The sequence below is a fragment of the Elephas maximus genome, chromosome 10 (genome assembly GCF_024166365.1).
Source record: "Elephas maximus indicus isolate mEleMax1 chromosome 10, mEleMax1 primary haplotype, whole genome shotgun sequence".
NCBI lineage: Eukaryota > Metazoa > Chordata > Mammalia > Proboscidea > Elephantidae > Elephas > Elephas maximus.
The window spans coordinates 47034388-47046990 of record NC_064828.1 but is presented as its reverse complement, the minus strand read 5'-3'; the positions used below and the strand labels follow the sequence as shown (position 1 = coordinate 47046990).

The 12603-nt window shown below is 41.4% G+C and overlaps 1 protein-coding gene across 2 annotated transcripts in view; it reads left to right on the top strand.

Annotated features, from left to right (window-relative positions):
• Positions 1-5440: 5440 nt before the first annotated feature.
• SNX6 (sorting nexin 6) overlaps positions 5441-12603 on the top strand; it is a 62071-nt gene continuing 54908 nt past the window's right edge. The window contains exons 1-2 of one of the 2 annotated variants that reach the window (XM_049899237.1): positions 5441-5508; positions 5665-5712. In XM_049899237.1, coding sequence (XP_049755194.1) covers positions 5503-5508; positions 5665-5712 — 54 coding nt within the window. In that variant the 5' untranslated portion in view covers positions 5441-5502. Of the gene's footprint in view, positions 5539-5664; positions 5713-12603 lie in introns of both variants that reach the window. The other variant, XM_049899235.1, reaches the window with a different exon arrangement.

The following is a 12603-nucleotide window of genomic DNA, read 5'->3' as shown; positions in this document are numbered from 1 at the left end:
GAAAAATAAATAAATAAATTACAATAAAAACAAAAAAAGGGCTTTTATCCTTAATATATAAAAAGCTTTTACAAAGCAATAGTAAAACTATAGGCCAAAAACAGAAATAGATAATTCACAACAAAAGAAATGCAAATATTCACTTAAAAAATTCATAGGTCTTTAAAGAAATACATATTAAAACAACGAGATTTCATCTTTAACTTTTAAATAAATTATTCAATGAATTTTTTTTAATATCTCCTATGTGGACGGCACTGTATTGGGTATGGGGAAAGTGGACACTTCATACAATGTTGGTGGGGATGTAAATTAGTATAACATTTTTAGAGAACAATTTGGGAATAGGTGGTTACCTTTTGACCTACTAATCATACATCTCAAAAATAATCAAGGATGTTTCCAAAGATTTAATTACTTGGATGAGCTTTGAACTATTTTTTTTACTATAACAAACCAAACTATAAACAATGTCAATTTCAAACAATAGCTATTGGTTATATACATTATGATATATCTAGCTGATAGAATATTATAGCTATTAAAACTCATGCTGAAGAATAGAATTAGACTTCGTAATATATATATACATAAAAGAATATCATCTTGATTACGTCAATAATAATTTATGAAGCATATGCATGGGAAAACATTTAAATGGACATATGCCAAAATACGAACAGTAATTATCTCCAAGTAGTGGGTTATTAAGGAACCCAGTGGTGCAGTGGTTAAAGCCCTCAGCTGTTAACCAAAAGGTTAGCAATTTGAACCCACCAGCCGCTCCTTGGAGAAAGATGTGGCAGTCTGCTTTCATAAAGATTAAACCAAACCCACTGCTGTCCAGTGAATTCCAACTTTGGAAACCCTATAGGGCAGTTCTACTCTGTCCTAATAGAGTTGCTATGAGCCAGAATTCACTTGATTGAAATGAGTTTGTTTTTTGGGGTTTTAGTGGATTATTAGTGATGCATTTCGGCAGAGCTTCCACTGCACATCGCAGATTTGGGCTGTATCACAGACTGTGCTTTGTTTGGCTGATTGCTATAGTCACATGACCCGTTATCCTTAAAAGTGTCCCTTTGGTATATGTGATAAACACTGTTGGTTTTCCATCCCACATCTATTCCCACCCCCTCCTCCTTAACTCCAACGTTTTTCAGGTGCTCACATTCTTCTAAGAAGTCATGTGGTTTGGGGAGGCTAGCCTCAGTCTTAGCCCCAGCTTCGGGGGTGAATCCTGGTTGGTCTAAGGCTTTGACTCTAAGTTAATCATGATAACCCCAGTCCACTTGTCAGTGATGTTTGGGGCTGGATATGTGACCCAGCTCTATCTGACGAGATATGAGAAGTCACCTGTGGAAGGGGAGTGGGATTCTGAGCAAGGTTTTTTCTTCTGCTGAATGTTATGTCAGGATGTGAAACCCAAAACTGCTGAAGCCATCATGGACCATGAGGAAAACCAGTCTTAGAATGACATTGTCACTGATGATGGCAGAGTGGGAAGTTGGAAGGCATTTGGGTTCTTGATGATACCATTAAGGCGCTGATCGCACTATGCCCAAAGCCACCATAATTCTTGACTTTTTGTTATGTGAGATAATAACTTTCCTTACTGCTCATGTTTATTCAAATTGATGTTTTCTATTACTTGCAGCTAAAGGCTACCTAACTGATACAGTATATTCTGAAAAAAAAAAATAAAATGGAGTTCAGCACTATTCCTGTAGAGAATTTTGTTGTAGTATATCTTCAAAGGAGATGGAGGGAAGAATTAGGAGCCAAAACGTATCCAAAGCAAAAAAAAAAAAAAGGAATCTCCTAGAATTTGAAGAAATGAGGAATTGATAAAAGTGCATTTTGGTGAAACCTTCTTTGATCAGACCATGATAAAAGGAGTTAAACATCTTTCTTCTAGATCTAATTATTCCACTTCGGATTTTTAAAGTTTTCCTTCAAGAAAACAGTTGAATTTTGCTTTCCAAAGAATGTTCAAAGAAAATACAGTTTGACTTTTAGAACTTAAAAGTAACTTTATTTTCTAAAATTTTACTCTTTTCTCTAAAATCTTCTAATACATTTTGTGTGTGTGGACTTAATTTTTACCCAGTATTTGGCTGAACAATACATGGGGAAAAACATGAAGGTTCAAAGTGAGGTTAGCATTTACAAAGTGATTTCTAGGGAGTGTTCTTGTCCATTGTTATTTCCGTGAATACTTGTATTCTAAGAGTAACACAATTAGCCTATCATGCAAGGTCCTAATTTTGTTCGAATAGTGTTGTTGAAATATTCTATTTGTTTTTGGAGCATAATATTAGGAAACTATTTGCAGTTATTATATTTTACTTCCATTTAGCTTAGATTGTGATTCAACATACTTTGTGAAATTTGTATGGAAGTAGATAATTTTACAGAAATCTATCAAAACAAGAAGAAAAATTGATTATGTGGTTAAAAGTACCTGAGGAGTGGTTCAGCTTTAATATCTTCTTGGTTTCTTTTTAAGTAGTAAAAAAATTCTGTTATGTAAGCTTATCTCATTTCTTTCTTTTGAAATTCCTTAACATCTATAACCAGCTTTTTAATAGCTGTTCCAAATTACTGATAATTTCTTTTTTATCTTTCACAAATATGGTTCAATGGATCGATTTTATATGGCCTTTCTCACCATGGTTTCGTAATTCCCACCCAAGTGATTGGGTGGGACTATGCAAATAAGGTAATGTGGCCCACCAAGGGGACTGGCCAGTTTTGCCACCCCACTAGGCTTAAAATGACCCGTCTCAGAGGCGGTAAGGGAGGATCTCACCACTACCAAGAAAGAAAAACCAGGAGTGGACAATGCCCCAAGGAACCAGGGATTCCTGCACTGAGAAGCTCCTGGAATTGAGAGAGATAGCTGTAACACTGAAGATGGCTAGAAGTGGCAGCAGAGGCAGGAGACTGGCAGAAGATGGAAGAGGATGGTGCAGTGGGCTTCCTGGCTCATGGAACAAGAAAGCTGAGCACCTTCGGGCAAGAGGTGTGCTGGTTGAAGTGGGGTACCTTCAGACACTTGTTGGAGCTAGGTTTGCCAACCCACAGAGCTAGAGCTGAGTGCCTTTGGGCTGAGGCCTACTGGTGGAATGGGGTGCCTCTGTGGACTTATTAGCAGAGCTAAAATAGCTTTGTAACACTTGCCCAAGCAGGGCAGAGGCCAGGCTGTGGGGCCGAGGGCCAGTGAGAGACCTGCCTGTGGGCATGGCTGAGAGTAGCTTGTCCTGATTGAATAACTGTATCCTGAGCATTCCTGAACTTGAACTGTAACCTGTTACTTTCCTAATAAACCCCATAACTGTAAGTATGGTCTGTGAGTTCTGTGTGGCCATTCCAACGAATTGTTGAACTCAGCAGCGAAGTAGAGAGTGCCATGGGAAGGATGAATGGTGTCAGAATTGGTAAGATGGTGGAGAGAGGAAGTATGTCTGACCTCTGCCTCAATAGCAATCAGCCTTGGGCTGTTGATCTTGATTCTCCTTCCCCATTGCGAAGTTAGAGGAGGTCAGATGCCCCTGCCACGCCATTTTTACACAAAATATAACTTGAGACCTTTGCTTAGAAAGGAAGGCTGAGGTATTAATTAAAAATTTTATTGTTTCAAGGTTGGTTTCTCTACTCATGTGAGCTTTCAGCTCTTGACTGTACCTGCAGTAATTATGTCTTTGCTGATAATTTTAGTTGAATTGCTGGTATTTTAAATCCTGTCATTTTTTTCCCCATAGGACTAGTGATATTAAAGGTTTTGCATTTGGGAATTTAAATGTTTCTGTACAGTGTCTCTGGACTTGGTTTAACTGTTGAAGTTTTAAATTCCTGGTTAATGATCACAGGCATTTGAGATGGTCTTATGTGGCACTTCTCAACCTTTGTCCATAAGGACACACCTGACTCTCCTATCAGTTGTACACAAATCCTCGTCACTAATTATACCTCTATTCCTCACTCTCCTCCTGGGAAGTGGAGCTTTACAGGCACTACCTTCAATGCAAAAACAAACCATTAGTAGGAAATACTGGCATTTTGTACTAGCAACAAATTACAAGAACATTTCTCCTGAAACTTCATCACACTACGCTGTACCACATGGTACCTAAGGACTTCCTGTGAAAAGCATTACTTAGTAGTTACTATAATGCACTAGAAACAAGAAGCCAACAAACAAACAAGTATACAAAGCATCCCCCACCTTCCCCACACCATACACACAGAAAACTAATCCTTGTTGAGACAGTAACTTAACCTTCCTATGTCTCAGTTCTCCTTACGTACAAAATGAAAGCTATAAGAAGTTCTCACGAAAATATCAGCAAGTTTAACACTGTTGTTTTGAGAGCTTCATTCAATAAGATAGGATGAGAGGCCTGGCAAAGTACATAGGGATTCAAATGTGGAGGGCCTGGAATCCGGCTGAGGAGTTGGACCTGTATGTAATGGAGGCTTGTAAAGGTTATTAGACAGGGAAGTAGCATAATCATATGCCACTAGCAGTGTGTAGAATGGAGAACAGACATATGGGAAAAAAGAAAACCAGTTATAAGAGTATTGCAAAGGTCCATGTAAGAGATGCTGAGAGTAATTGCTGTGGAAGTGGGAAAATTGGGACTAATTCAAGAGATAATGCAGATAACCAATTGTAGACGAAACAGGATTTGGTTACTGAATGGGTAGGTGTGATGAGTGAGGGAGAGGAAGAATTTGAATAGGAATCTGAGGTTTCTGGTTTGAGCATCTGAAGATGTTGGTGCCATTAACTAATGGAAGCACAGGGATTGTACGTGTGTGTAGGAGGTGGGGTGGGGCAGGGATTAGGGAATGATTTTGTTTTGTTTTTGAGGTGCCTTTAGACACCCGTGTGGACTCCAGTTGCACAGTTAGAGCAGGTCTGGGGAGATTTCTTTGTGTAAAGGTAAGGAATACCCGTGCGATGTGAACAGCTCACTTTACAGTGCCCCTAACCTGAGGTAGTTATTACTTCACCAACAGTAAAAGCTTGATTATAGTCCCTGACTGCTGACTGTGTGAAGGCCCTTGGTTTCCGCACCTTCCAGAGGCGAAATGCTATTAATTGTGATTAATTATTGTGTGGCACAATACAAAGATTAGACGATTTATTGTGGAGGGCACCTGCTTGGTTTTCACTGCGGCCCTCAGGGCAAGGGAACTGGACAACTCCCGGGGTGGCCCTTAGCCCTTCCCGGTCAAGGCCAAACAGCCGCAAGCTGCCCCCAGACATGTGGATCTGGGCCTTAAGGCCCTCCCTGGTTTGGATGCTGTCTTGGGCAGAGGGCCCTGGCGTCCTTGGCCTTCCCGGCTCTTGGACCCTGGCCTCCTGCCCCGAGGCGGGGCGGGGCCGCTCGGAGGCCACGCCCCCTCCACTGGCCCCGCCCCGCCCGCAGCCGCCGGCTCCCTCAGGCCCGCGTTGCGGTACGCGCCTGCGCTGGCCCTCGCCTCCGAGCAGCCATGATGGTGGGTGTTCTCAGCTGTGCCGAACCCCGGGTGCGCGTTGGGGGCGGCGGGCGCGGGGCGGATGCGGATACCGCGCTGGCCTGGCACTAATGTCTCCCTTTGTGTCTTCCCCACCTCCCCCTCTCCCCTGGCGTGCCGGGCACCACCGACCTGCAGGAAGGCCTGGACGACGGCCCCGACTTCCTCTCCGAGGAGGACCGCGGAGTAAGTTCTGTCTCCTGTGGCTTGTGGGATCCTTCCTCCCCTGCCTCGGCGCTCGGGCGTGGTACGGAGAGGAGTCCCCGGCCGCGCGGCACCGCTTCGCAGCCACCCTCCTTTCGGCTTCCTCTTCGCAGCCGCGCGCCCCGCCCTCCTGCAGCCCTCCTCCCCTGGGGCCACTGCGTTCCGATTTCCCGGGAGCACGGCCTCTTCCCCGTACCCCGGCTCAGTCCAGACCCTCCTGACCCACCTACCCCGGCCCGGAGTGCAGGTGTGGAAGTGGAGGTGGGACCTGGAGCTGGAACGCCCCCACCCCGCCGCTTTGGGCCGGTGAAAACCCGTGCTCAGACCTTTCTGGTTGCATCCTCAGTTTTCTCCTCATGTGAATGGACCTCTCGAACCCACTCCCGCCCACCCTTCTCTCCCTCTAAAACGCATTTAGTGCAGGCTTAGTCTAAATTACCCTTTTTCCAAAGATTTTTACAGTCGCCGAATCTTAACTCTTGTTCAGTATCCTACGAGATTTTGCAAAATGTTTGTAGTCCCCGTACGAAAAATACATCTTTTGCAGGATTCCCTTGGCGTTTTGAGGCGAGTTGCATTTTACTTCAGAAGGGGCCTTCAGGGCTCCGATTTCTCCCTCCTACCTTCCCCCTCCCCCCATTGCCTTGGCTGAAGGGTAGTAATCTGTGTAGTGCCTTGTACAAGTGAGCACTTGAAAAATATTGATATATGATAATTGCGGCTCAGCAGGGTACCATGATTTCCTTCACATTTAACAGCGTGCACTTTAAGTTTCCATTTTGCTTTCACTAGCCTGTCTTAGATACTGTGAGGCACTTGTGCCTTTTTTTTTGTAGGCGGTAAAATTCTCTGGATATTATGTTGTTTTTAATAAGAGATGTATGATAAGAGATGAGGTTGTTAGTATTAACTGATGACCTTTATAGGACTTTCAGATGGTAAGAAAGATGCATAGGGTCTGCACAATTAACAGTGATTTTTCTAAAGATAAGACGAATGGCCTCCTTACTTAAATAAATTTGTCGTATTTTTGTGGTCTACCAGGAAATGCCAACATGATTTGTTTTCTTGTAAAATCTGACTAATGTGCAGTAAAAGTAGTAAGTTTTTGCATATTTATGTTGATGTTGTGAAAAATAGAGCAAGCCTTTCTCATGAAGATGTGTGTTCATGTCTTGATGCCTTTGGTAAGATTTCCTTGGATAGAATCAGAAGGACTTCAGTAATGTGTCCAGAAACTTTTTTCATATGTTACAAACTTAAATGGAGAGGAAGACAAACAGCATGCCTGACCAGGAAGTTCTTGTAGAATCTTGTAGATGAAACTTTTAATGTAAACATGGGAAAAAACAATTACCATGACTGAGAAAACTTTTAGAATATTGTGACTATGTACATATGTCCAGTTCTTCCTTATTTTTGTCCAGTGGGATAGGGTGAATCATAATAATAATTATAGCCAGGCATGGTGCTCAGCACTGTATAAGCATTGTTTCGTTGTATCTTCTGTCATCATCCCAGTGAAGCTGTTAGTAGCCTCCTTTTACAGATGAGAAATCTGAACCTCAGAAAAGCTAATAAGTAAGTAGTCTGAGGTCACATAGCCTGTGAGTGGGAGAGCTGCACTTTGAACTATGTTTCTCAGGCATCCAAGACAGTGAATGTGTTTCTCTAAGTGTTGCCTTGAAACGCTTGCATCAGAATTATCTGGGGTGTTTGTAAAACAAAAACAAAACAACATGCATGAAAAGTGCATGTTTCTGGGTCCTACACCCTACTAAATCAGAATCTCTTGGGATGGGGAGAAGACAGATAGTCTACTTCTTAAACAGGCAGTCAAGAAGATTCTGTTGCACAACATTATCCTATTTCCCGGTTTCAGGAATATCTGGACTGTTTAAATTTCCTTATTGTGTTTGTCCTGATAGAAATAGATTAACATAATTAGAACTTCTAGGCATTGTACTTTTAGTTTAGATCCTCTTGTTCAGTCTTTTAAGAAAGAGTTTTGATAGAGGAAAGGCACATATTTGATATGAATTGCAGTGAGGACATCATGGATTCAAAAATAATAATACAGGCATTTTGTACAAAGCAGCAAGTAAGCAAAATTAGTATTTTTAAATAAAAATTTTAATGGCATTAAATTCGCATCACAATACTTGGATCAGAACAGAATCAGAGTTGGTTTCACTTAGAGCCTTTAGAAAATATTTTGCGAGAAACTAAAAAAGGCTTTAAGAACATACAATGTTGAAAATATTGGCCACTTTTTAAAATCTCTTCAGCCATACCTGCGCATAGTAGGATCCCCTCCCCCCAATGAAGGACAGTAATATATTATTTAGTAAACAAATGTGTCCTTTGAGCCGGACACATTTTGTCTGATGTGCTTGTTGAACCAAGAGCATTACATACCAGAGCGATGGCATAATTCTGTTTTAGCTTTTGATTTGAATTCTATGTAATATGTTTATTGTTTCTAAAAATTACTTTAGGTGGAGTTTTTGTGTACCTCTCCTGGACTCCTAGCTTTGTTCTTCCTTCTGTGTTCCTTATCTTAATTAACGGCATCATTTTCCAGTTGCCCAAGGCAAGATACCTCTGAATCATATCCTTCTTCTCCACATCAAAAAAGCCACTGAAGCCAGTTAATTTCACCTCTGAAATGTTGATCATAATTACCTCATCTTTCACTTGCATAGCCCCAGTTAAGATCCTGTTACTTCTTTTCCCAGATTATAGCTAATACTAGTCACGGGTCTCTGTATCTTCAGTCTTTCTGCTCTCCAATCCAGTCATGACATCACACCTAGTTACCTAACTAAAATGATCGAATCATATAGCATAGTGCTACTAGCACCACTAGTCAAAAGGACTTATTTGGACGCCATTCTTTTTGGAATAAGGTCCAGATTCCTTAGGCTAGCATTCAGCATAACACATTTTCCAGCTGGCTTCATTTCTCAGTATATTCTCCCTCAAACTCTCAGACATACTCTCGTCTACTTGTCATTACCCAAGCACCTCTACTTCTTAGTGATGTCTGCTTTGTGCACACTGTTTCAGCATTGTGGAATGCTTTTTTCTCTCACCTGTTCTTTCACTTGAAATGTGACTTATCATTCAAGACTTGTTCCAGATGTTTGCATTTTCCAATGTATCTACATAGCATTAGCTTGAACACGTGCCACATTTATTGATAGTTATTCCAGATAAAAATGTGACATACATTTTGTTGGCTGTGAATAAGACAAAGTCCCTGCCCTGAGGCCCTCATCATGTAGTGAGGGAGACAGAGTTACAGTCCCTTGTGATAAATGCCCTGGGAGTACAGAGGAGGGAGTGTTTAACTTTGAGGGAAAGAAGATTTATGAAGAAATAACAACAGCTACACACTTAGGTAGCATTTACTTTGCGCCAGGGATTTTCCATATTCTCAATTCTCACATCCCTGTGAGGTAGCTGCTGATACTGTTAGAACTTTGGAAAGGAAAACAGCTTCAGAGAGATTTAATAATTTGCCCAAGGTCATACAACCAGCACTAGCTAGATTTGAACAGACAGGCTGGCTTTAGGTTCTGGGCTCTGTACCACAATGTTACCACCTCAATGAACTAGGCCTTAAACATTGATCAGAAGTTTTGTAGGCTCTCAGGGAAGAAGGGAGGGTTTGCCTGCAGAGAGGATATAGCATGTGTAGGTAATTTGCTTGGAGCACGTGTTCTTACTGGGAGCTGAGATTGCAAAGGTAGGTATGAGTAGTACAAATAGAGTGTAAAGTGCATAATGATAAAGACACCAGGCAATGGGCAGCCCTGAGGGATTTTAAGCTGGGAAGGATGAAAATAGCATTTCAGGAAGCTGAAAAACCAGTTAAAAACCTATTGCAACAGTCCAGATGAGAAATGATGAGGCTGGAACCAAGGTACTGGAAATAGGAATGAAGGAAGGGGGCATAGCAGAGATATTTGGAAGATAGCATTGACCAAGCTTAGTAACCAAATAAGGAGCCCTGGTGGCACAGTGATAAAGTGCTTGCTGCTAACTGAAAGGTTGACGGTTTGAACCCACCAGCCGCTCTGCAGGGGAAAGATGTGGCAGTCTGCTTCTCTAAAGATTACAGCCTTGCAAACCCTGTGGGGAAGTTCTGCTGTGTCCTGGAGGGTTACTGAGTTGGAATTGACTTGACGGCAACAGGTATGGGTAGTGACCAAATACAGTAAAACCTGCAAAAGCCAGAAGAAACCTGTCAGAGAAGAAAAACCCAAATATTTTCCACTAAAATGAGTAATAAAAAAGGTGGTGAGACTGCACCATGTCAAAGGTGGAAAACTTGCGAGATCTGGAAAAACAAGGCAGCCCCCTGGCCTTCCCACTCCCAGATTTCACTGTAGCACACGGGCTGGGCAAAGGGGAGGAAAACATGAAGAAGATAGGAGGGAGGAGCAGGTTTAGAGGATAAGATAATGAGTTTGGTTTCAGGTACGTTTAAAGTACCTATTTGGGTATGAGGCATCTAACTGAACCCCCCAAACCAGAATGTAAGATCTGTAAGGCCCCACCCTCCAAAAAACTAGAAAGTAAGATGTGTAAGGGTGAGGATTGTGTCTCTTCACTGCTCTGACTCTAGCATCTAGGACAGTGCTTGGCACATTGAAGCTGCTCACTTAATTGTTTAATGAGTAAATACAGTAAATTCAGGTGGATATGTCTAGTTGGTAGTTTGAAATCTGCTTGTAAACTTGGAGCAGGTCTGAGTTGGAGATACAAATTTAGGAATTATTAATCAAGAGTGGCTGAGATTGCCAAGACTAGATAGCACCCGGGGAAACCAGCATTTAAGGACCAAGGAGTAAAAGAGGACTAATTGACAAGACTGAGATGGGAATGAGAGAAGAGAGTTTTAAGGAGGGAGTGGTTAGAATGATTGTCAAAGCAAAATACTGCAATGAGTCCAAAACAAACCTGTTGGCGAGTCTACTCCGACACATGGGTACCCTGTAGGACAGAGCAGAACTACCCCGTGAGGTTTCCAAGGAGCGGCTGGTCAATTCAAACCGCTGACCTTTTGGTTAGCAGCCGAGCTCTTAACCACTTTGTCATCGGGGCTCTGCAGTGAGTCAAGAAAACTGAAAAGTGTCACTGGATTTGGAAATTAAGTCATTATTATAAGAAGGTTTTGTGAGACCATTTTACATTGCCAACAACAATTCATTAGGGTTCCAATTTCTCTACCTTCACATTAGCACTTGTTAGTTTCCCGTATTCTGATAATATCCATCCTGGTGGGCGTGAGGCGGTATCTCTCTTGTTTTGATTTGCATTTCCCTAATGACCTTGACTGAAAGCTTTTTTTAACTTACCACTAAGAAAGAAAAATGTTGCCAGTTATACTATAATTTGCTATCAATTGAAAGACATCCCTATCTCAAATACATTAAAATGTGAAAAAATATGCATCTAGAAATGATGAGATATGATAGCATAGCAACTTTCAGCATTCCGTACTGATGTAGAAAGTTATTTCATTATGTATTTTAGTTATTAGAAGCAGGACTTTTAAAAATCTTGCGCGTGAGGCAGATCTTATTGTCAAACAGATAATCCCTTTTCCATAGGCTCAGGAAATGGGAAAGAATTATGTGGGGTGTAACGTGTGTAGGAACTGACTATAGGAAAATGCAATATCAGAATGAACACTTTAGCTGATTTTTTGAGCTTATTATGACACACAAATAAATCAAAATTGTGCCATTGGCATTTTGCTGTGACCTCATTTGTAATTAATACATATGTTCCAGAGATGAATTCTGGAACTCAGGTGTTAAAAGAATGAAGGAAGATATGGTAGATTGAATTACTAGTTGTTAAGGCAGTATATGAATGAATAACATGCTTTAATAAAGCAAACAAGAGGATTTACAGGAGAGTTAGAAACTAAAGAAATAGAGGCGTGTTAAAGGAGCAGAGGGGACTTTCTGGGGATGATGGAAATGTTCCGTATCTTGATTATGCTGGCGGGTATTTAAAAAAACAAAGCTAAACCCACTGCCGAGTCGATTCCTAGTCTGAGCGACTCTAGGACAGGGTAGAACTGCCTCATAGGGTTTCCAAGGCTATAATCTTTAATGGAAGTAGACTGCCACATCTTTCACCCTTGGAGCAGCTCGTAGGTTCGAACTGCTGACGTTTCAGTCAGGAGACGAGCACTTAACCTCTGCGCCACCAGGGCTCCTATGGTAGTGGTTATAAACCAAAAAACAAAACGCTGTTGCCATCAAGTCAATTCTGACTCATAGTGACCCTACAGAACAGAGTAGAACTGCCCCATAGGGTTTCCGAGGAGCAACTGGTGGATTCAAACTGCCAATCTTTTGATTAGCAGCCAAGCTGTTAACTACTGAACAACCAAGGCTCCGTGGTGGTGGTTATACCAAACCAAAAACCTGTTGCCGTTGAGTTGATTCCGACTCATAGGTGCTGGTTGTTGTAGGAGTGTATATATGATAAAACTATGTTTTATTGTACGAAAATTATGCCTTAAGATGGAATACAAGACTGAAAGTGTTAAGTGTTAATACAAAAATAATATTAGGCCAATAATAGAAATTGATGAGCGTTTATTATATGATTTGTAGATTGGGGCAACATTTCCAACTAGAGAGTCAAAAATGTTCCAAAGAAGGAAAATCTTTCACAGCTTCTTATTCGCCAGTTTATTACTAGTGATTATATATTGCTGTGAAAATAGGTCTAGAGTAGTGTTTATATAATAACTTATTGACACGCAACATTTTCTTGAACAATTCAGATGATTGACCTTAAACGTATTTTCTTGTCTGACCTTTGGACTTTCTGAGAGCACGCAGA